This window comes from Hyperolius riggenbachi, chromosome 5 (assembly GCF_040937935.1).
Source record: "Hyperolius riggenbachi isolate aHypRig1 chromosome 5, aHypRig1.pri, whole genome shotgun sequence".
NCBI classification, from domain to species: Eukaryota; Metazoa; Chordata; class Amphibia; order Anura; family Hyperoliidae; genus Hyperolius; species Hyperolius riggenbachi.
In genome coordinates, this window is record NC_090650.1 from 434,451,543 (window position 1) to 434,477,407 (window position 25,865).

The window sequence follows — 25,865 nt, forward strand, 5'->3', positions numbered from 1 at the left end:
AGGCCCATGGTGACTCTGGATGAGCTGCAGAGATCTACAGCTCAGGTGGGAGACTCTGTCCATAGGACAACTATTAGTCATGCACTGCACAAAGTTGGCCTTTATGGTAGAGTGGCAAGAAGAAAGCCATTGTTAACAGAAAAGCATAAGAAGTCCAGTTTGCAGTTTGACACAAGCCATGTTGGGGGACACGGTAAACATGTGGAACAAGGTGCTCTGGTCAGAGGAGACCAAAATGGAACTTTTGGTCCAAAATGCAAAACGCTATGTGTGGCAGAAAACTAACACTGCACATCACTCTGACCACACCATCCCCACTGTCAAATATGGTGGTGGCAGCATCATGCTCTGGGGGTGCTTCTCTTCAGCAGGGACAGAGAAGCTGGTCAGAGTTGATGGGAAGATGGATGGTGCCAAATACAGGGCAAACTTGGAAGAAAACCTCTTGGACTCTGCAAAAGACTTGAGACTGGGGCGGAGGTTCACCTTTCAGCAGGACAATGACCCTAAACATAAAGGCAGGGCAACAATGGAATGGTTTCAAACAAAACATAACTATGTATTAGAAAGGCCCATCCAAAGTCCAGATCTAAATCCAATGTAGAATCAGTGGCAAGATCTGAAAAATGCTGTTCACACACGCTGTCCATCTAATCTGACTCCGGAGGACTCCAGGAGGACCCGCCTTACATCCTCCTTTTACCGGCAACCTGGGCAAAATACTCATGGAGCCGTTCTCCCTCCTCCCTGCAGGCCAGAATCCTCTGCCGTTGGTCCTCAATCTGTGCCTCCAGCTGTTGTTGCAGTTGCTCTATCTGCTGCTGAAAAGCAGCTTGTAGCTGCTGGAGGCGCGCTTCATATTCCACCCGCTGCTGCTGTACTTGTTGCTCAAGGGCAGCAACACGGGCGGTTACTTCAGAAGCTGTAAAAAACAAGATGTACAAAATTACAAAATTACACTATACATGGACATTGTACAATAACGTTTGATAAAAGTAAAAACAGTACAGTGTGGTACCGTATTAGCCATAAAAACAAGGAGTTTTGAAACAGGATGATAGCATTTATTGGCTGATTTTGAGAAAAATAACATGAGATTTTTCTAATTATAAAAAGGCTTCCTTGTACTTTTCCCTGACCAACACTGAAAACACGGCTTACAAACATTGACATTCACTGTATTAATGGGTGGCTTAAAGTCAGAAATGAGATTTAAAAAAGAGACAAAGTACATACATTGGATCATATCTGTACAACATGGTTAAAACCAGGACTCTTGTTTACAACTTCTCTTGCTGGTACAATGGCTTTTCAATATTACAATATTCTTTTTATTTTATTTTTAATTTTTCAATTCAATTTTTCTGTTATATGCTTGCGTTTGATGGTGTTTACTGTTTACTGTCACTATGCATTATTTTGTACTTGCATATGCTGGTTTGAAATGCCAGAATGCTCTTTAGTTTAAAATTAATGTGGCATGTGACTACTAGCCCAGTTAGTATTTCAACTTGGAATTTCCAATAGTTACCCATCATCATCACCAGAGTGTACTTTACGTTACATGAAGGGAACTGTTTAACTTATCAATTTAGCCCAGAGGCCAGGAAAAGTGTTCTGAGTAACAGTTAAGACATGTAAAAATACATTAATGTTTGCCGAAAAATTATTCAACTCTGTATGTCAGTGTACATAAAGTGTGGTTTTCATTTTTAGTCAGGAACCAGTCCGCCGAAGGCATTTTAAAATCCGAAAGCTCACTGTTTAATCATGTCTAAGTTTGACAATGAATGGTATCATCCAGATTCAAAAACAAAACTCCTGGTTTTACCTAAAGTAAAGAAAGAGTAATGAAATATGACTGCCAAAAGTAGTGCCTTGCAATCCACCCAAAAAAATCAAAAATGTATTAGAACTTGTTGTGGCTACAATGGATGTGAAATACCTTTATACTACCATTCCACACATGCATAGTACTGCAGCTTGTCAACATTTCTTCAAGTGATATGTTGCCCCATTATGTACATTTATTTATGGCCAAATTTGAATGAAGCTTCCTTTGAAGTTGTGAAATTAAAGCATGTCCTTACATTATATTAACAGATGATACACTAGTTTTACTATGGACATAATCACTGGCCGGAAGAAGTGTTCTAATTTGGAGGCAGGGTGATGTAGTGGTGGTTGGTGTGTTAGTGCTCTTGCTTTGCAACGATTCCAATCCCTTCAACATCGGGATGTAGTTCTTAAAGGGGGGACAGGCAAAAATGGCGCACAGCGCCAATAGTGTCAGAATGGCGCTGCATTACAACGATATTTAACGTTTTATATGTTCATTTTTTTTAGCAGGGATCGTGCTGGAGAGGCAGCGGGCTGGCAGCGGGGTCGGGCTGGAGAGGCAGCGGGCAGTAGGGGGTCGGGCTGGAGAGGCAGCGGGCAGTGGGCTGGCAGCGGTGTCAGGGTGGAGAGGCAGCGGGCTGGCAGCGGGGGTCGGGCTGAAGAGGCAGTGTGGTGGAGGGAGGATTACGCAGCATGTGTATATTGTGTATACATTACCTTGTCCCGGCCGGCGATCGCTCCTTCACTTCATAGCTTGCACGAGTTCTGCATCCAGCCAATCACCATGAGGAAACTGAAGCCGCATGGTGATTGGCTGGATGCAGAACTCGTGCAAGCTATGAAGTGAAGGAGCGATCGCCGGCCGGGACAAGGTAATGTATACACAATATACACATGCTGCGTAATCCTCCCTCCACCCCGCTGCCTCTTCAGCCCGACCCCCGCTGCCAGCCCGCTGCCTCTCCACCCTGACACCGCTGCCAGCCCACTGCCCGCTGCCTCTCCAGCCCGACCCCCGCTGCCAGCCCGACCCCCTCTGCTAGTTCCCTGCATTTTTCAATGGCGCACCATTCTGCTGTTTTATAAAACGCTATTTACCGTTTTAATGTATTTACATTAAAACGGTAAATAGCGTTTTATAATCGGCAGAACGGTGCGCCATTATTTCCTCCGCGCCATTTTTTACTGTATGCCTTAAAGGACCACAAGCGCAAAAAACAGTAGGCATTGAAAATCTGACATAACCGACAGATTTTGGGACAATCCATCTCCTCATAGGGTATTTCAAGGGTTTGCTTTGTTTTCAACTGCATTTCCTGAACATCTGATTAACTGAAAAATTAGCAAGAAATCAGCCGGCCTCACTAATCACTTGAACAGTCCACTGTATTATGTCAGTGACATTTTGCAAATGTTCAGGAAATGCTGTTGCAAACAAAGAAATCCCTGAGAATCCCCCTTAAAAACATGGACTGGCCCAAAACCTGTCATCTGTCCCATTTTAACTGCCAACTTTGTTCAAGATAGTGGTCCTTTAAGTTTTTACTTCTGTCAGAAGCTATGCTCCTGGGAGCAAAGAGACCATCTTCCCAATACACAACTATCCAGGCTCTCTTGCTGGCATGGGAACACTTTATCAAATTCCCGCCTAAGTCGTCCCTGACTCATAGTCCTACCATCTCTTTAAATGCCCTTAAAATCCTCAGCCCCCATTTGAACCTATCCGCATGGGATAAAGTTAAAATCACCTCACTAAACCAACTGTCACAAGGCTCTGAACTTAAAACATTTGAGGAATTACATAAAGAATTCCAATTACCATTCAACCAACTCTTTACCTACCATAGGATATATAGCCTGATCAAAAATAACACAATTAATATACCCCAGCTCAATAGTCATATCCTAATCCTAACAGCCATTAACAATAAAGGCCCCCCCCCCCCACACACACATTTTGGCCGGAGGTATCTCCACTTGGTATACGTCGATACTAGAAGTGAGTGATGCCTCACTGAAAAGATATGCTTTAGCCTGGTCCAATGACCTACAATCTAACATAACTGACCAGCATGTGCTCAGGACCACTTCTAAAAGCCTAAAACTCTCAAAGAACAACTCCCACTGTGAACTTTCACGTAAAGTTATTTTCAGGTGGTATCTGACCCCCAGAAGAATGGCCTCGTTCTCAGAGGATAACTCCCCCAACTGCTGGCATTGTAAGAACTCAGTGGGGACTCTACTCCACATGCTATGGGAGTGCCCTAATATTGCTCAGTTTTGGGACCATGTGGAACTCTTAGGGCTGGTTCAGATGGACGTTTGGAGGCGTTGCGTTCGTTGGCGTCGCTTTCAGCAGCGTTCGTGTGCGTTTGGATGCGGTTGCGTTTTTTCTTCCCCTAGGGGGACATTAGCCGTCGCGGTTAACCTCCCCTGGAAGCTACATGTAGCTTCCAGGGGCTCCTTGAACGCCAGGGAAAATCGGGACCCAAACGCCGCGTTTGTGTAAACGTGCTTGAAAGCTTGGTACAAACGCTCCCATTCACTTGAATGGGAGCGTTTAGCACCAAGCCCTGAACGCTGGCTGTAAACGCTCTGCAAACGTCCGTCTGAACCAGCCCTTAATTAATAGCTTTTTCCTTCCCTACTTACCGTCTTTCCCCTAAAGTAAGACCTACCCCGAAAGTAAGGCCTCCCTTATATTTCAAGCATGCTTGAAATATAAGGCCTACCCCGAAAATAAGGCCTAGCTGGGGGCGGGGCGCTGTGTGTATGGGGAGGTGCGTGGTCTCTTACCGCACCTCCCTTGTGGCTGCGTCCCCCTCCGTTCCTGGTAATTCCTCCGGTGGCGGCGGCATAGTAATCCATCTGTGAGGGCGCCCTGTGACCCTCACGCAGTACGCTAGGCCGGCTCTGCGCTGGCGCCCTCTTCCTGTCATCATGTGCGCCCGGCAGATGCGTCCCAGGCGCACATTGATTAATCAGTGTGCGCCTGGGACGCATCTGCCGGGCGCACATGATGACAGGAAGAGGGCGCCAGCGCAGAGCCGGCATAGCGTACTGCGTGAGGGTCACAGGGCGCCCTCACAGATGGATTACTATGCCGCCGCCACCGGAGGAATTATCAGGAACGGAGGGGGACGCAGCCACAAGGGAGGTGCGGTAAGAGACCACGCACCTCCCCATACACACAGCGTCTAGCCCCTCCCACCCCCGAAAATAAGCCCTAGCACACATTTCCTCCCCAAAAAGAATATAAGACAGTGTCTTATATTCGGGGAAAGACGGTACGTACGTCTATCAGCTAAATTAGCTTTACTCTTAGTAGGGCTAGAGGAGATCCCACTAAATTTGCAGCCCCAGGTTATGCATATCATTCTGTCGGCACTCTCCCAGATAACTAGCAATTGGAAATCGGCCGACTACCTATCTATTACCCAACTAATCTCCCTAGTAAACAGCAACCTGAATATGGAATATAAAATTAGACTAAGATCCTCAGTGGACCATAAGATCTTCACCCTTCCTAGTACCTGGTTGGAATACACTAACTAGAATCTCACTTCCAATATAGCTCCTGGTATACTATACACTATAAGTTAAGTAGGTAGTGTTACTTATGGTAGACTACTCAGACCTCGTCCGTCCTTCCCACAGGTGTTGTACTTTATACTCACTACAGCGACGAGCATTATGTAGACACTCTAGCACTGAAACAGGATCCCTGTAACCCTGTATCAAGGGCTAACCTTCGGGCCACTGAATTGATACAGTACATTGATGTCCGAGCCCTGGGGGTTACCTAGTATGGGTCAAGTTAAAACTCCCATGCTGGACTAAGCGCATAGGAGTGCTTCATGTATTACCTCCCTCTGTTCTTCATGGGAATAAGACAGACCAGGGGTGTTATTCATAGAATAGTTTGCAAGTGTATTTGAATGTATGATGAATATTATGCAGTCAGCTGTTTTCATTACTATGGAACTCTGTATTTGAAATGTAATAAAAAATTATGATGAAGAAAATTAATTTTACTTCGGTCTGTATTGTTTTCCTCCTAGCACTCATTCTTCCGCCCACATCCAAAACATCTACAACTAGTATACTTGGCTTCCCCCTGAATAGACCCTAGAGTACAATACGATACATACACTACACAATGGCTCCAAATCAATAAGCTGCATCAAACACTTATTAATGTATTTTGTTCTACAACAATAAATTTTACTTACACTCAGCTGTTTCAATGGCACCACTTTCTGGCCTGCCGGAGGAAAGTTGCCGTGGCTGGCGTCTGCGCAATCGCACAGAGATAGAGGCTAAGATAAAAAGAAGACATGGTATCATTCACCTTTTTTTTTTTTTTTTTGGGACTGTAAAAAAAAAAAAAAAATTCTATTCTGTACAAAAAAAACATTAAGTACTAATCTCCTAAGAGACGTAGCACTGTCATCTGATTAATGTTGCAACTTTGTTAAAAAAATACTTACATGCCACAGATCGGCTCCGGGAGCGCCTTCGCCCACGCTGCCGGCAGCGCCTTCGCCCACGCTGCCGGCTGCTACGGGGCCTTTGGCTGGTGCTGGGTCCAGCCTCATCATCAGCAGGGGGGGAGGCAGCAGCAGGATCCTCCTGAGTGGGGTCCACAATATTGCGGGAAGAGGGAGGAGCAGAGGCGGAACGGGCCCGCCTGCGTGCCTGAGACCGATCCACTAAAAAAGAATGTGAGATTGTTTTTAAAATTGTGAGTTACATACCCAATAGGAGAGACAATTTGTTAGACATGAAAATCGTAAGGATTTCCAAGGTTGAAAACACGTACACATCACGCTACATATATGAAAAACACATTATTTACTTACATTCCCGAAGCTGGTCTTTAATTCTCCTCACCGCACATGGTGTCTTCGACTTGAAGTCGCTCCACATGGTCTGGATCTTCTTGACCGACCATGTGCGGTGGTATCGGGTCTCAAGGTCCCGCTGTAGCTGGTCCAGGATAGCCCTCTTCTCCTCCCTCTTCCTCTTATCGTAGGCCCCTCGTAACATTGTCTGAAAAAAAAAAAACCAACAACAAAATTAATGATCTGCTAAAAGTAACCTTTACAATACCTACATCGCTTGCTATTGTACTAACATATGATAAGACTGATGAAAAGTCAATTTAATATTCAATTGACTTATCATCAGCAGTCTTATCAATTCCTTGAACAATAGAAGGAGATTTTCGGTAAGTTAATCGAAATCAAAGTTATGAGAGCCTAAAGGCCAGTACAAACGCTACACGGGAGGCAACGACGGGTCTGTAGTCACCTCCCGCTGGTCAGATTTTCCGTGGACAGTCCGACGTGTCTACAGGCTGTCGGCTGACTGATAAGGCTCTTTCTGAGGTTCTGAGCAATCCGCCCGGCGGCCTTTACAGACCGCTGTTGAGTGTTGACTTGAGTGTGTGTATGGGGCGTACAGTTGTGTAGTCTGAACATTAAGCCCTTCAATTGCAAAGCTTCATGGTACTATTAAAGTAGCTACAGATGCAGCATGCATTACACAGTCAAGCAAAATAAATTGAAAGTCATGGATTAATACAGTGAAGAAAAAAATAAATAAACTTACTTTAATAATCAAATTCTTTTCCCGCTTCCGCAGGCGTGCAGCGGAGGCAGCAGAGGCTGACGTCCTGCTCCTCCCACCATCACCATCACCACCACCACTCCCACCGGCTTCAGCAGCATCTGCCATGTTCGTACAACTCTATGAATAATAACATTGCAAAATATCAAATATATTTTTTCACATACGAGAAATTATTTATGATCAAAACATGTATAATTGCAATGAGTTTGCTGTTTTGAGGCAAACACAGCGACATAGCGTTCTATACTCTGTACAATGACTATTGTGTAAATGGCTATCTAGTTACAAATCATCTGATTAATAGTAATACGGAAGTGGATATCTAATACTTTCATATACTTCTGAAGTGCTAGAAATTCCTGATGTACTTGCTAGGGAGCAGTAATGAATAAGAAAATTACCATTTTGGCGGAAGACAGCGCTGCTTCCGCCTCTGGGAACACGGAGAGAGCGTTGGTGTCATCTGGAGCTGGCAGCGTGCGGCGTTCTGGATTGTCCACGCTGCATAGGAGGAGCGTGGACAATCTAGGGCACATCTGCTACCAATCAGACTGCACTTTGTGGCCACATCTGCGACCAATCAGACTACACTTTCTGGGCACAGCTGCGACCAATCAGACTGCACTTTGTGCACACATCTGCGACCAATCAGACTGCACTTTCTGGGCACAGCTGTGACCAATCAGACTGCACTTTGTGGACACAGCTGCGAACAATCAGACTGCACTTTCTGGGCACAGCTGTGACCAATCAGACTGCACTTTGTGGACACAGCTGTGACCAATCAGACTGCACTTTGTGGACACAGCTGCGAACAATCAGACTGCACTTAGTGGGCAAAGCTGCGAACAATAAGACTGCACTTTGTGGCCAGATCTGCGACCAATCAGACTGCACTTTGTGGACACATCTGCGACCAATCAGAATGCACTTTGTGGACACCTCTGCAACCAATCAGACTGCACTTTCTGGGCACAGCTGCGACCAATCAGACTGCACTTTCTGGGCACAGCTGCGACCAATCAGACTGCACTTTCTGGGCACAGCTGCGACCAATCAGACTGCACTTTGTGCACACATCTGCGACCAATCAGACTGCACTTTGTGGCACATCTGCAACCAATCAAACTGCACTTTGTGGACACATCTGCGACCAATCAGACTGCACTTTCTGGGCACAGCTGTGACCAATCAGACTGCACTTTGTGCACACATCTGCGACCAATCAGACTGCACTTTGTGGCACATCTGCAACCAATCAAACTGCACTTTGTGGACACATCTGCGACCAATCAGACTGCACTTTCTGGGCACAGCTGCGACCAATCAGACTGCACTTTCTGGGCACAGCTGCGACCAATCAGACTGCACTTTGTGGACACAGCTGCGAACAATAAGACTGCACTTTGTGGCCACATCTGCGACCAATCAGAATGCACTTTGTGGACACATCTGCGACCAATCAGAATGCACTTTATGGACACATCTGCGACCAATCAGAATGCACTTTGTGGACACCTCTGCAACCAATCAGACTGCACTTTCTGGGCACAGCTGCGACCAATCAGACTGCACTTTCTGGGCACAGCTGCGACCAATCAGACTGCACTTTGTGCACACATCTGCGACCAATCAGACTGCACTTTGTGGCACATCTGCAACCAATCAAACTGCACTTTGTGGACACATCTGCGACCAATCAGACTGCACTTTCTGGGCACAGCTGTGACCAATCAGACTGCACTTTGTGCACACATCTGCGACCAATCAGACTGCACTTTGTGGCACATCTGCAACCAATCAAACTGCACTTTGTGGACACATCTGCGACCAATCAGACTGCACTTTCTGGGCACAGCTGCGACCAATCAGACTGCACTTTCTGGGCACAGCTGCGACCAATCAGACTGCACTTTCTGGGCACAGCTGCGACCAATCAGACTGCACTTTGTGCACACATCTGCGACCAATCAGACTGCACTTTGTGGCACATCTGCAACCAATCAAACTGCACTTTGTGGACACATCTGCGACCAATCAGACTGCACTTTCTGGGCACAGCTGTGACCAATCAGACTGCACTTTGTGCACACATCTGCGACCAATCAGACTGCACTTTGTGGCACATCTGCAACCAATCAAACTGCACTTTGTGGACACATCTGCGACCAATCAGACTGCACTTTCTGGGCACAGCTGCGACCAATCAGACTGCACTTTCTGGGCACAGCTGCGACCAATCAGACTGCACTTTGTGGACACAGCTGCGAACAATAAGACTGCACTTTGTGGCCACATCTGCGACCAATCAGAATGCACTTTGTGGACACATCTGCGACCAATCAGAATGCACTTTATGGACACATCTGCGACCAATCAGAATGCACTTTGTGGACACCTCTGCAACCAATCAGACTGCACTTTCTGGGCACAGCTGCGACCAATCAGACTGCACTTTCTGGGCACAGCTGCGACCAATCAGACTGCACTTTGTGCACACATCTGCGACCAATCAGACTGCACTTTGTGGCACATCTGCAACCAATCAAACTGCACTTTGTGGACACATCTGCGACCAATCAGACTGCACTTTCTGGGCACAGCTGTGACCAATCAGACTGCACTTTGTGCACACATCTGCGACCAATCAGACTGCACTTTGTGGCACATCTGCAACCAATCAAACTGCACTTTGTGGACACATCTGCGACCAATCAGACTGCACTTTCTGGGCACAGCTGCGACCAATCAGACTGCACTTTCTGGGCACAGCTGCGACCAATCAGACTGCACTTTGTGGACACAGCTGCGAACAATAAGACTGCACTTTGTGGCCACATCTGCGACCAATCAGAATGCACTTTGTGGACACATCTGCGACCAATCAGAATGCACTTTATGGACACATCTGCGACCAATCAGAATGCACTTTGTGGACACCTCTGCAACCAATCAGACTGCACTTTCTGGGCACAGCTGCGACCAATCAGACTGCACTTTCTGGGCACAGCTGCGACCAATCAGACTGCACTTTGTGCACACATCTGCGACCAATCAGACTGCACTTTGTGGCACATCTGCAACCAATCAAACTGCACTTTGTGGACACATCTGCGACCAATCAGACTGCACTTTCTGGGCACAGCTGTGACCAATCAGACTGCACTTTGTGCACACATCTGCGACCAATCAGACTGCACTTTGTGGCACATCTGCAACCAATCAAACTGCACTTTGTGGACACATCTGCGACCAATCAGACTGCACTTTCTGGGCACAGCTGCGACCAATCAGACTGCACTTTCTGGGCACAGCTGCGACCAATCAGACTGCACTTTGTGGACACAGCTGCGAACAATAAGACTGCACTTTGTGGCCACATCTGCGACCAATCAGAATGCACTTTGTGGACACATCTGCGACCAATCAGAATGCACTTTATGGACACATCTGCGACCAATCTGACTGCACTTTGTGGGCACAGCTGCGACCAATCTGACTGCACTTTGTGGGCACAGCTGCGACCAATCTGACTGCACTTTGTGGGCACAGCTGCGACCAATCAGACTGCACTTTGTGGGCACAGCTGCGACCAATCAGACTGCACTTTGTGGGCACAGCTGCGACCAATCAGACTGCACTTTGTGCACACATCTGCGACCAATCAGACTGCACTTTGTGGCACATCTGCAACCAATCAAACTGCACTTTGTGGACACATCTGCGACCAATCAGACTGCACTTTCTGGGCACATCTGCGACCAATCAGACTGCACTTTCTGGGCACAGCTGCGACCAATCAGACTGCACTTTGTGGACACAGCTGCAAACAATAAGACTGCACTTTGTGGGCACATCTGCGACCAATCAGACTGCACTTTGTGCACACATCTGCGACCAATCAGACTGCACTTTGTGGCACATCTGCAACCAATCAAACTGCACTTTGTGGACACATCTGCGACCAATCAGACTGCACTTTCTGGGCACAGCTGCGACCAATCAGACTGCACTTTCTGGGCACAGCTGCGACCAATCAGACTGCACTTTGTGGACACAGCTGCGAACAATAAGACTGCACTTTGTGGCCACATCTGCGACCAATCAGAATGCACTTTGTGGACACATCTGCGACCAATCAGAATGCACTTTATGGACACATCTGCGACCAATCTGACTGCACTTTGTGGGCACAGCTGCGACCAATCTGACTGCACTTTCTGGGCACAGCTGTGACCAATCAGACTGCACTTTGTGGACACAGCTGCGAACAATCAGACTGCACTTAGTGGGCAAAGCTGCGAACAATAAGACTGCACTTTGTGGCCAGATCTGCGACCAATCAGAATGCACTTTGTGGACACATCTGCGACCAATCAGAATGCACTTTGTGGACACCTCTGCAACCAATCAGACTGCACTTTCTGGGCACAGCTGCGACCAATCAGACTGCACTTTCTGGGCACAGCTGTGACCAATCAGACTGCACTTTGTGCACACATCTGCGACCAATCAGACTGCACTTTGTGGCACATCTGCAACCAATCAAACTGCACTTTGTGGACACATCTGCGACCAATCAGACTGCACTTTCTGGGCACAGCTGTGACCAATCAGACTGCACTTTGTGCACACATCTGCGACCAATCAGACTGCACTTTGTGGACACAGCTGCGAACAATAAGACTGCACTTTGTGGCCACATCTGCGACCAATCAGAATGCACTTTGTGGACACATCTGCGACCAATCAGAATGCACTTTATGGACACATCTGCGACCAATCTGACTGCACTTTGTGGGCACAGCTGCGACCAATCTGACTGCACTTTGTGGGCACAGCTGCGACCAATCAGACTGCACTTTGTGGGCACAGCTGCGACCAATCTGACTGCACTTTGTGGGCACAGCTGCGACCAATCAGACTGCACTTTGTGGGCACAGCTGCGACCAATCAGACTGCACTTTGTGGGCACAGCTGCGACCAATCAGACTGCACTTTGTGGGCACAGCTGCGACCAATCAGAATGCACTTTGTGCACACATCTGCGACCAATCAGACTGCACTTTGTGGACACATCTGCGACCAATCAGACTGCACTTTCTGGGCACATCTGCGACCAATCAGACTGCACTTTCTGGGCACAGCTGCGACCAATCAGACTGCACTTTGTGGACACAGCTGCAAACAATAAGACTGCACTTTGTGGCCACATCTGCGACCAATCAGAATGCACTTTGTGGACACATCTGCGACCAATCAGAATGCACTTTATGGACACATCTGCGACCAATCTGACTGCACTTTGTGGGCACAGCTGCGACCAATCAGACTGCACTTTGTGCACACATCTGCGACCAATCAGACTGCACTTTGTGTCACATCTGCAACCAATCAAACTGCACTTTGTGGACACATCTGCGAACAATAAGACTGCAATTTGTGGCCACATCTGCGACCAATCAGACTGCACTTAGTGGGCACAGCTGCGACCAATCAGACTGCACTTAGTGGGCAAAGCTGCAACCAATCAGACTGCACTTTGTGGACACATCTGCGACCAATCAGACTGCACTTTGTGGCACATCTGCAACCAATCAAACTGCACTTTGTGGACACATCTGCGACCAATCAGACTGCACTTTCTGGGCACAGCTGTGACCAATCAGACTGCACTTTGTGGACACAGCTGCGAACAATCAGACTGCACTTAGTGGGCAAAGCTGCGAACAATAAGACTGCACTTTGTGGCCAGATCTGCGACCAATCAGAATGCACTTTGTGGACACATCTGCGACCAATCAGAATGCACTTTGTGGACACCTCTGCAACCAATCAGACTGCACTTTCTGGGCACAGCTGCGACCAATCAGACTGCACTTTCTGGGCACAGCTGCGACCAATCAGACTGCACTTTGTGCACACATCTGCGACCAATCAGACTGCACTTTGTGGCACATCTGCAACCAATCAAACTGCACTTTGTGGACACATCTGCGACCAATCAGACTGCACTTTCTGGGCACAGCTGTGACCAATCAGACTGCACTTTGTGGACACAGCTGCGAACAATCAGACTGCACTTAGTGGGCAAAGCTGCGAACAATAAGACTGCACTTTGTGGCCAGATCTGCGACCAATCAGAATGCACTTTGTGGACACATCTGCGACCAATCAGAATGCACTTTCTGGACACCTCTGCAACCAATCAGACTGCACTTTCTGGGCACAGCTGCGACCAATCAGACTGCACTTTCTGGGCACAGCTGCGACCAATCAGACTGCACTTTGTGCACACATCTGCGACCAATCAGACTGCACTTTCTGGGCACAGCTGTGACCAATCAGACTGCACTTTGTGGACACAGCTGCGAACAATCAGACTGCACTTAGTGGGCAAAGCTGCGAACAATAAGACTGCACTTTGTGGCCAGATCTGCGACCAATCAGACTGCACTTTGTGGCACATCTGCAACCAATCAAACTGCACTTTGTGGACACATCTGCGACCAATCAGACTGCACTTTCTGGGCACAGCTGTGACCAATCAGACTGCACTTTGTGCACACATCTGCGACCAATCAGACTGCACTTTGTGGCACATCTGCAACCAATCAAACTGCACTTTGTGGACACATCTGCGACCAATCAGACTGCACTTTCTGGGCACAGCTGCGACCAATCAGACTGCACTTTCTGGGCACAGCTGCGACCAATCAGACTGCACTTTGTGGACACAGCTGCGAACAATAAGACTGCACTTTGTGGCCACATCTGCGACCAATCAGAATGCACTTTGTGGACACATCTGCGACCAATCAGAATGCACTTTATGGACACATCTGCGACCAATCTGACTGCACTTTGTGGGCACAGCTGCGACCAATCTGACTGCACTTTGTGGGCACAGCTGCGACCAATCTGACTGCACTTTGTGGGCACAGCTGCGACCAATCAGACTGCACTTTGTGGGCACAGCTGCGACCAATCAGACTGCACTTTGTGGGCACAGCTGCGACCAATCTGACTGCACTTTGTGGGCACAGCTGCGACCAATCAGACTGCACTTTGTGGGCACAGCTGCGACCAATCAGACTGCACTTTGTGGGCACAGCTGCGACCAATCAGACTGCACTTTGTGGGCACAGCTGCGACCAATCAGAATGCACTTTATGGACACATCTGCGACCAATCGGACTTTACTTTGTGGGCACATCTGCGACCAATCAGACTGCACTTTGTGGGCACAGCTGCGACTAATCAGTCTGCACTTTGTTCCAACATTTCAGCATACCCGACAAAATAGCATACAAATGAAATTGAACACGTGCAAAGTCATGCAAGTCATACATTAACCCCATAATGCCCATCAGCAGCACTAACCCTTGCAACCCAATTTAGATTCCTGGGTCCAACTCCTAACACTGGCCCTCCTCCACCATGTGGTCTGGAATAAAAACCGCGCTACATGCCCACGAAGGTAACTTCATGCACAGAAAGTGCATGCCACAAATCTCCATCAAATGCAACATGATGCTATCCTATTCCTAATCAAATGACTGACAGGTCAGTGTCAAACACACAAATATGGTAACTTGTTTTTCTAACCTAAAAAAAAGGAATAATTGCATTCATCATTAAACATAATAAACATCTATGTAAACAAATATATGTACATATTATTCACTTACCTCAATAGCAGGTGCAATCTGCTCCTCCAGGTCTCTCTGCCTCACCAGACTCCACAACAAGTTCCTGGAAGTGAGCAAACCACGGAATTCCTCCAGGGATCCGCCCCCCAGTGTATCATTGGGAAAAAAAAACGGAATTCCGGAAAAATGGGCGGAAACTGACGAAAGCACGCTGTTATCACAAATTTAAACCATACACAAAAACTTTATTCAATGAGCAAAAAGACGGAATGAACAACGCTAACGTAATTTACGGAAGTCCGTAATAAAAATACGGAAACATACACTCGGAAAATTCCGGAATATAGCCGGAATACCGCGGAAACCCTCCGGAATACCGCGGAAACCATCCGGAATACCGCGGAATGACCCGGTAACGGAATTCCGGAGCGGCGGTATGCGGAATTTACCGCGGTACACGGATTTGCAATTCCGAGCAACCCTACCGGGTATGTATTTGGCTGGTGTTTGATCTACCCACTTTTTCTAACCCTAACACACAATTACTCAATGACCAAGTTTGTGAGCTTTGCGGTCTTTGGTATCAATAATTTGCATTGAAATGAAAAAATCTGATTGGCTGTTTGTGGCTCCACCCCCTTTTCTGAATTTGAACCCTAGTCACCCAATGACCAACTGCATCAGGTTTGAGGCCTGTGCCATTAACAGTGCAAGAATGGCAGCGATTAAATATTCCCCTTGAAAAGCATTAGGTGAAGTTTGATTCACTTTTGTAGGCTCCACCCACTTTTCTGAATATTAATCCCAGTCACCCAGTGACCAACTGTGCAAAGTTTAAAAACCCTGCCATTAACAGTGTAAGAATGGCTGCAGTTTTCATTTTCCCAGTGAAATTTGTATTTGTCTCCACCCACTGATGGCCCAGCATTGCCCGTGTATGTATTTGACTGGTGTTGGCTCCGCCCACTTTCTAACCCGAACACACAAACACTCAATGACCAAGTTTGTGAGCTTTGGGGTCCTTGGCATCAATAATTTGTATATTCCCATAGAAATGAAACAAATCAGATTGGCTGTTTGTGGCTTCACCCCCTCTCCAGCATTTTTGAACCCCAGTCACCCAATGACCAACTGTAGCTGGTTTGAGGCATCTGCTATTAAGAGTGTAAAAATGGCAGCAATTTAAATATTCCACTTGAAAATCAACAGGTGAATTTTGATTGGCTATTATAGGCTTCACCCACTTCCCTGAATATTACATAGTTATTTTGGTTGAAAAAGACATACGTCCATCGAGTTCAACCAGATTATTAATCTCAGTCACTCAGTGACCATCTGGGCAAAGTTTGGGAACCCTGAAATAAACAGTGTAAGAAGGGCTGCAGTTTACACTTTCCCAGTGAAATTTGTTTTTGTCTCCGCCCACTTTTTGTAACCTGGACACAAAGTCACTACTCAATGACCAAGATTGTGAGCTTTGGGGTCCTTGGCATCAATAAATTGTATTTTCCCATGAAATGAAACAAATCTGATTCACTGTTTGCGACTCTGTCCCCTTTTCTGAATTTGAACCCCAGTGACCCAATGACTAACTGTAGCAGGTTTGAGGCTTGTGCCATTAACAGTGCAAGAATGGCAGCAATTTTAATATTCTCCTTGAAAAGCGACATGTGATTTTTGATTGGCATTTTTAGGCTCCACCCACTTTTCTGAATATTAATCCCAGTCACCCAGTAACCAGCTATGCTACCGTATATACCCATGTATAAGCCGACCCCCCAACTTTTACCTAAAAAACGTGGGGAAAATGACTGACTCATGCATAAGCCGGGGGAGGCAATGCATAGATCTAAGACCATTGTTCCATTTGTCATACACTACACAACAAGCACCCAATCCAGCATATGTGGCGTGGTTTAGGAGGATATGTGGCCATGACTGTGCCCCTGCTCCCCTTTCAAAGCAAAATGGAAATTATAGTTGTGTACCTCTCGGCCAAAGTAAACCACTGTACTATATAGTGCTGTGTGATTAGGGCACATATGTAGCCATGACTGTGTCCCCGTCCCCTCTCCAGGGCAGAGCAATATGTAAATAAAAACGTGCATTTTAGCCAGAGTATCCCCCTCTACACAATAATGAATGTATAGGGCACTTATGCAGCCACGGCAGTCCCGTCCCCACTCCAAAGCAGAGCAGCATGTAAATAAAACGTGCGTGCTAACCAGAGTATCCCCCTCTACACAATAATGAATTTATAGGGCACATATATAGCCATGAGGGTTTCCCCTGCCCCCCTCCAGAGCGGAGTAGTACTTAAACCCATTCAGGTTCCGTCGTTTTCACGTGAGAAATGTTCACCTCCCATTCATTAGCCTATAACTTTATCACTACTTATCACAATGCACTGATCTAAATCTTGTTTTTTCCGCCACCAATTAGGCTTTCTTTGGGGGGTACATTTTGCTAAGAGCCACTTTACTGTAAATGCATTTTAACAGGAAGAAAAAGAAAAAAATGGAAAAATTCATTATTTCTCAGTTTTTAGCCATTATAGTTTTAAAATAATACATGCCTCCATAATTAAAACTCACGTATTGTATTTGCCCATATGTCCCGGTTATTACACCGTTAAAATTATGTCCCTATCACAATGTATGGCGACAATATTTTATTTGGAAATAAAGGTGCATTTTTTCCATTTTGCATCTATCACTATTTACAAGTTTAAAATAAAAAAAATATAGAAATATTTCATCTTTACATTGATATTTAAAAAGTTTAGACCCTTAGGTAAATATTTACATGTTTTTTTTTTTTATTGTAATGGTTTTTTTTTTTTATAGTAAACATTTTATTTGGGTAGTTTTGGGAGGGTGGGAGGTAAACAATACATTTATACTGTAAATGTGTGTTAATTTGTATTTTTTTTTTCTTACAGGTGTAGTATTACTTTTTGGCCACAAGATGGCGGCCATGAGTTTGTTTACATGACGTCACTCTAAGCGTAACACACGCTTAGAGTGACTCATCGGAGAGGGAACGGCCAGAAAAGGCGCAGCTTCCGAGAGAAGCTGTCGCTTTTTCAGCGGGGGAGAGGAATCAATGATCGGGCACCATAGCCCGATTCATTGATTCCCTGGCTACCGAATCCGCGGCCGGGAGTGCGCGTGCATGCGCGCGCGATCGGCCGCGGTAGCGCGCATGGTTCCTGGACGTAGAAACTACGGGGAAGGGAGCGGAGCAGGTAAATTCAGAGGGGAGGGGGATCTGGAGGCTGCATCACCTACACACTGCCTAACCTGTCCTGTGGCCCCTACACACTGACTAACCTGTCCTGTGGCCCCTACACACTGCGTAACCTGCCCTGTGGCCTCTACGCACTGCCTAACCTGTCCTGTGGCCCCTACGCACTGCCTAACCTGTCCTGTGGCCCCTAAGCAATGCCTAACCCGTCCTGTGGCCCCTACGCACTGCCTAACCCGTCCTGTGGCCCCTACGCACTGCCTAACCCGTCCTGTGGCCCCTACGCACTGCCTAACCCGTCCTGTGGCCCCTACGCACTGCCTAACCTGTCCTGTGGCCCCTACGCACTGCCTAACCCGTCCTGTGGCCCTTACGCACTGCCTAACCTGTTCTGTGGCCTCTACGCACTACCTAACCTGTCCTGTGGCCCCTATGCACTGCCTAACCTGTCCTGTGGCCCCTATGCACTGCCTAACCCGTCCTGTGGCCCCTACGCACTGCCTAACCCGTCCTGTGGCCCCTACGCACTGCCTAACCTGTCCTGTGGCCCCTACACACTGCCTAACCTGTCCTGTGGCCCCTACACACTGCCTAACCTGTCCTGTGGCCCCTATACACTGCCTGACCTATACTGTGGCACATATACACTGCCTATCCTGTCCTGTGGAACCTATAGCTGGCTAAACTATACTGGGGACACCTATATGTGGCTACCCATACTGGGGGAACTCATCATCAGTGTGCTGATCCATCGTTGTGTATTTAAAATCGTGAATCGAATCGAATCCAAATCGCAATTTGACAGAAATCGTGCAATTCAATCTTTTCCTAAAATCGTTCAGGCCTACCTGTATGCTTCTCCCTATCAGTGATTAGGTTAGAACTATACCCAGTCCTAAACAAACTTGGATCACATTTTTAAATGTTATTAATTGTTCTATCTATATGATATGATTTCTAAATAAAAAATTTCATTATTTACATGACTTATTGTGTCATTTTTCATTTGGGTTGCAAGCAGGCGTGGCGAGCAGAGAATAACTCACCTGACTTCCGCGTTCCAAGCGCTGGTGCCCAGCGTCCCCGTCGTCACAGGTCTCCGCCTTCAATGCCACTCACTGTGCTTCCTAATTAGCGGACACGGATCCTGTGGCACATGAAGGTGACGCTGCACTCCAGCACCTGGTCATGCAAGAGTTAGGTAAGCTATTCCCCGCCCACCCGACGGGCCTTCCTGCCGCCCACATATCTGGAGGGGGGAAAGTGTAGAAGGAGGTGTCCCAGGTGAGGGGGGGGGGGTTTCTGGCACCCCCTCCCCATCGCTGCCCCTCCTTCTTGCGCTGCTTCCCCCTCCTGGGACAACTAAACTAGCTACACTGGAGGCAACTATACTACCTTCACTGGGGACAACTATACTACCTATACTGGGAGCAACTATACTACCTACACTGGAGGCAACTATACTAGCTTCACTGGGGGCAACTATACTACCTTCACTGGGGGCAACTATACTACCTATACTGGGAGCAACTATACTACCTACACTGGAGGCAACTATTTTAGCTACACCGGGGGCAACTATACTACATACACTGGGAGCAACTATACTAGCTATACTGGGGAAACTATACTACCTACACTGAGGGCAACTATACTAGCTATACTGGGGCAACTATACTACCTACACTGAGGGCAACTATACTAGCTATACTGGGGTAACTATACTAGCTACACTAGGGGCAACTATACTAGCTACACTTGGGGCAACTATACTAGCTAGCTATACTGGGGCAACTATACTATGAGCAACTATACTACCTATACTGGGGGCCACTATACTAGCTATACTGGGCCAACTATATTACCTATACTTGGGGCGTCTATACCTCACATTACCTTTTTTGGTGGAGGTGTCATAATGCCCAGCACAGGGTGTCAAATGCCCTAGGTATGCCACTGAGTATGAGAATGGAAAATAAGCCTAGCTATACTACAGAATTCTACAGTTGATTGTGTTGTTCCTGCCCTGAGTCTTTCTCACCAGTCCACCACCACCTCGCTAGTGCTTGGGGAAAATACAGCACAACATGACCTGGATGGAGCAGGGAAAGGTGGCAGGGATGCTCAAATCCGAATTTGGGTGAATACGGATAGTTGCTATCCGGATTTCTCCCAGTAAACCTGTGCGGGGTGGGCGGGGCGGTCAAGCTTACCTCTCTGACGTCTTCTTCGGTCCCTCCCTCGGCACCTCCCACGATGCGGTCCACGCGCATCACGCGAATACAAACACTTTCTCCTTCAACCCAGAAGGAGGAAGTGTTTGTACTCACGTGACCGCAGCATGGACCGCATCGTGGGAGGTGCCGAGGGATGGACGAAGAAGACGTCAGACAGGTAAGCTTGATCGCCCCGCCCACCCCGCACAGGTTTACTGGGAGAAATCCGGATAGCAACTATCCGTATTCACCCAAATTCGGATTTGAGCATCCCTGAAAGGTGGTATAACACTTACCTGCATTCTCTCCACTAGAGGCACTCTTCCAGTGGGGGGAGGGGAGACCCCCATATGGTGAGCTCTATTGAGAGGCCTCAATTTAGGGGGTACCATTTAGGAGATGCTATAATGTGGGGCATTATGAACTGGGGACCCTATCGGGGTACTACATGGGAGGGGCAGTATAAATCTGAGGCACTAGAATAAGGCACGATAAAGACACACTGTGAGGGGCCCTGAAAAACTTCAGACGTCACCTTAAATGAAGGGGCTATAATTAAGGAGGGGGGGACTATAAGAGGAGACTCTATAATGGAAACAACAAAAGTGAAAATCATGGAATTGGAATCAAGAGCATAGAGGACAGGATAGAAGCTAAACGTGGGAGCTTTTACAACAGATACACTGTTTCAGCTACCTTCATAACCACACCCCTTTATAGACCACACCCCCTGCAAGTGCAAAAAGATATGCAATGCATAGAAAATGTACCGGTGCCTTTATTTCAAAATAAAATCCATCACCATACACTGCAGCAGCTCCATCATGTATGAGCTGTGATAATCAGGATATAATAACTGGATACAATCTGTCATTTCATCTGATTGTTTTACATATATAACAGGTGAAAACTTAGAAAAGGTGTATGTTGTATCTTCTTTCATTTCCCCCCCCCCCCCCCCCCAAAAAAAATTAAAATAATTTTCCCCAAAAAATCTCCACCACAAAAAGTGTAAGTTGTGTAGAGCAGCCATTCTGTGTGTCAGTAGCAGTTATTATGTGTGTCAGTTAGCAGCCATTCTTTGTGTCAGCAGCCATTCTATGTGTCAGTTAGCAGCTATAAGCGGTGATGAAGTTGTGGCTGAAGCAATAGGGACAGAGCTGAGATGTGACAACTACTCTGGGCCAGAAGGTGACAACAGCCTCTAGATGTGACGTGGTGACTGCACAGCTCATTCACAGTTTCTATACACATATCAAACGGATCCATCTGAAAATGGCGCCTGCGAATAATGGCACATGGTGTTGCCGCTAATCCGTTTGTCGCTTATCGCTATTTAACATTAAAGCCTTATCGTTATTTAGCTCTGTTTATTTTATTGAAAATTAGCGTTAACATGCAGAACCCTCTCTGTACCTATCCCTAACCCCTAGACCCCCCCCCCCCTGGTGGTGCCTAACCCTAACCACTTCCCTGGTGGTGCCTAACCCTAACCACCCCCCCCCTGGTGGTGCCTAACCCTAACCACCCCCATGGTGGTGCCTAACCCTAACCACCCTCCTGGTGGTGCCTAACCCTAACCACCCCCGTGGTGGTGCCTAACCCTAAGATCCCCTGGTGGTGCCTAACCCTAAGCACCCCCCTGGTGGTGCCTAACCCTAACCACCCCCGTGGTGGTGCCTAACCCTAAGATCCCCTGGTGGTGCCTAACCCTAAGCACCCCCATGGTGGTGCCTAACCCTAACCACCCCCCTGGTGGTGCCTAACCCTAACCACCCCCCTGGTGGTGCCTAACCCTAAATCTCCCCTGGTGGTGCCTAACCCTAACCACCCCCTGGTGGTGCCTAACCCTAACCACCCCCCTGGTGGTGCCTAACCCTAAATCTCCCCTGGTGGTGCCTAACCTTAACCTTGACAGTGTTACATTAAATCCATTCACCGTTTTGCAGTTAAATAACGTCTGCAGTTTGGCTTATGTAGGGCGCTATTGATAAATAACGTTAGTGTGTGCCACTATTGATAAATAACGTTAGTGTGTGCCACTATTGATAAATAACGTTAGTGTGTGCCACTATTGATAAATAACGTTAGTGTGTGCCACTATTGATAAATAACGTTAGTGTGTGCCATTATTGATAAATAACGTTAGTGTGTGCCACTATTGATAAATAACGTTAGTGTGTGCAGTTTTTCTTCTTTTTTCCCTGTGCGCCATTATTATGCAGTACTAACGATAAATAGCGATAAGCGTATCTTTTTAATGCGGCGCCATTTTTATGCATAGGCGCTGTGCGCCATTATTCACTGATCCGTATCAAACAACATTATCCCTCTATCTCTGTCCTTTCCTTGTACATATATATTAAATCCAGTGATGTCATATTGCCTTCCCTCTGCTGTTCACAGCTTGTGGGAGTTTAACAAACTTCAGTGTTCACATCCTGTGGGAGTGGCCACTAATCTACACAAACATCCCCCTTACACACATGTGTGAAATCTTTACACAACACTCTTCTCCAATACACTTTCATCCACCCCCCTTGTAACATGAACACACAACCCCATGTCTCTTACATCCCTCCATCACTCCACATCCCGCCGCCATGCACAGTGTGCCACTACCCTTTAGGCCCGGTTTACATTGTATTTTAGAACCGGATCGTACCCATCCATTGTCCGTTCCGCTGAACATACAAAAAAATGCTTCAGGAGATAATTTTCCGGACCGTTGTGCCCAGCGGACTGGAAACGGAAGGTTTTGCAGTGAAATAGGAACCAATGGTAAAAGGACGTTTACAGCACACAAGCTGCAAAAACGGACCGTTTGGCCAGATCCGTATGGCCGGCTCCACAACAAAACGCCTGAGCTCACTGATGCAGTTGTTCTGTCCGCTTTTCAGCATCTCTAACATTGCTGTTTAACTGAAAAACGGACACAACTGCGTCAGTGGGCTCAGGCCCTTAGGGCCCTTTTACACTTAATCAGTTGCTCTCATTTATAACTGAAAGAAACTGATTTTCAAAGTAATGCCCATGTTTTCCTATGGCACCTTTCCCACTTAACGCGTTTTAACTGAAATCTTTTTCACAATGCACTGCTATGGGAAAAACACGTACCAACGCGCACTAGTGCATACTAACGCACACTAACTGATTACGTGTAAATGGGGCCTAATGTGAACCGGGCCTTATATCTTACCCTCCTCCCACCCATATGACATATATTAATAGTGGTCTAGTACCGCCCCCATTGCTGTCACTCCCTGGTGCGTACAGCGTGGATTATTCATATATTGCAAACATAAATTGCCTGAGCTGCGTTAAGAAAAACTCATGCCTTTTTCATTCATTTTTGAAATACGTTTCTGTCTGAGGTGGGATGGGATTTTCACCTTATCCGTGTGTTGTAGTTTTAATACATGTAGTTTTAATACATGAATAAAGTTTATATTAGCAGCCCTACATTATATTATCTCACATCTCCTGGTTGCTTCTATTCCCACATATCGTCATAGAGCCTTTATCCAAGCATAATATTGCATGGAGGGGCTCAGTGAAGGTGGCAGTGTAGGTGTGCAGGTGTCTGATCGGGACACACAGATCATAAAAGGACAGCCGCCCGGCCTCATAATCCAGATATATCCCGACTCTGTTACTGGAGACATTGTCAGGAAATAGGATCACTTTTTTGTCATGTTCCACTCCAAAGTAATTATAATACCTGCCCAAACACCAGGACTTTTTATTTTCTCCAAGTTCTGAGAGCTCTCCTCTCCTGTCCATACTGGGGTAACACATTCCTAAATTCCACCCCTCTAATTTACCGACATCCACTTCCCAGTAATGTCTCCCTGATGAAAAATTCTCTCTGCTTAGTACCTGAGCGTATGTCTGAAATCTCTTTCGTGTCTGTGGGCGATTCTGGCTGATATCTGACCAGGATACATTTTTCATGTCATCTGATAAATGTAGATTATTATGAGCTGTGTTTATATCCAGTAATATGTCTGTAGCCTCCTGTATGATGCAGCCTCCAGTTACCCCGGCTATTATATCAGATAACCCTGTGTATAATGTGTGTGAGATGAGAGCCACATCCAGATCCCGCCCATCATGTCTCTCTCTGTCCTCCTTATCCCCCTCCTCAGTGTCACACAAGTCACCTGTGTGTGATTCCTGTAAGACAGTCAGTGGGTCAGTCATGTTACACAGCTCCTCAATGTGACACATCTTCCTGGACAGCTCAGCCTTCTTTATTTCCAGCTGCTGAATGAAATCAGCCAATGCCAGAGAAAGCTGCTCCTCCTGCCTGGAGACCTCTCTCAGGACTCTCTTCTCCAGGTCGTCCAGCTGTCTCCTGAGGTCTCTAAACAGGACAGTGACTCTCTCTGTTACACCAGATGACTTTTCATGGACTTTTCTTTTGTTCTCCTGCAGACTCTGGACTTCTTTCTCAGTCTCCTTTGTCTTAGTGATCAGTTCCTGCAGATCATTTCTCAGTTTCTGTTTCTTCTTCTCGGAGGCCTCAGCCAGCGTTTCCACCTTGTGTTCCTGGTGGTCTCCAGCTAGTCTACAGGACACACAGATACAGGCAGAGTCTGCAAGGCAGTAATACTCCAATATCTTCTTATGGATGGAGCATTTCCTGTTCTCCAGGGAAGTGGTGGGGTCACACAAGACGTGTTCTGGTGACTTGCTGTGGACTCTCAGGTGATTGTCACACAGAGAAGCTTCACACATCAGACAGGACATAACAGCCGGTACAGGAGAGTGAATACAGTAAGTACAGAAGCCTCCAGTCTCTTCCTGATCTGGCCGAGCAGAGCGGAAACTCTCCACAATGTTACACAATGTTATGTTCCTCTGCAGTGCCGGCCGTTCCTGAAACTTCTGTTTGCATTGAGGACAGAAATAAACTCCAGCCCCCTCCTGTGTATCCAACACCTGATCTATACAGAGCCGGCAGAAGTTGTGTCCACATCTCAGGGTCACAGGATCTGTATAAATGGTCAGACAGATGGAACAGTCCAGCTCCTTCCTCAGATCAGCAGACGCCATTCCTGACAGCAGAGGAGAGAAATTAAAGTGAAAATGTCAAACGTGCAGAAACTAGAGAGTGTTTCAAATTTTTTACAGGGTGGGGTGGAGATAACCTCCCAGCCTCCCTGTATGGCAAATACACTTACACTAAGGAACAGAAAACTTCCTGAACCTTACCCCACAAACACACCTGCAGCTAAAAATCCCTCTAAAAAATGTTGTTGTGTTGGGTTAAGAT

General features: G+C 46.9%; 1 protein-coding gene across 1 annotated transcript; it reads right to left on the reverse strand.

Moving 5' to 3' along the window:
• Positions 1 to 25,645, reverse strand: LOC137519474 (E3 ubiquitin-protein ligase TRIM11-like). Its single transcript, XM_068238429.1, has 6 exons — positions 24,066 to 25,645; positions 7,875 to 7,974; positions 6,702 to 6,891; positions 6,330 to 6,551; positions 6,072 to 6,158; positions 1 to 922 (listed from the first exon to the last, which is right to left on the reverse strand). The coding sequence occupies exons 1-6, from the start codon at positions 25,643 to 25,645 to the stop codon at positions 687 to 689; spliced, it is 2,415 nt and encodes an 804-aa protein (XP_068094530.1). The 3' UTR covers positions 1 to 686.
• Positions 25,646 to 25,865: the final 220 nt, after the last annotated feature.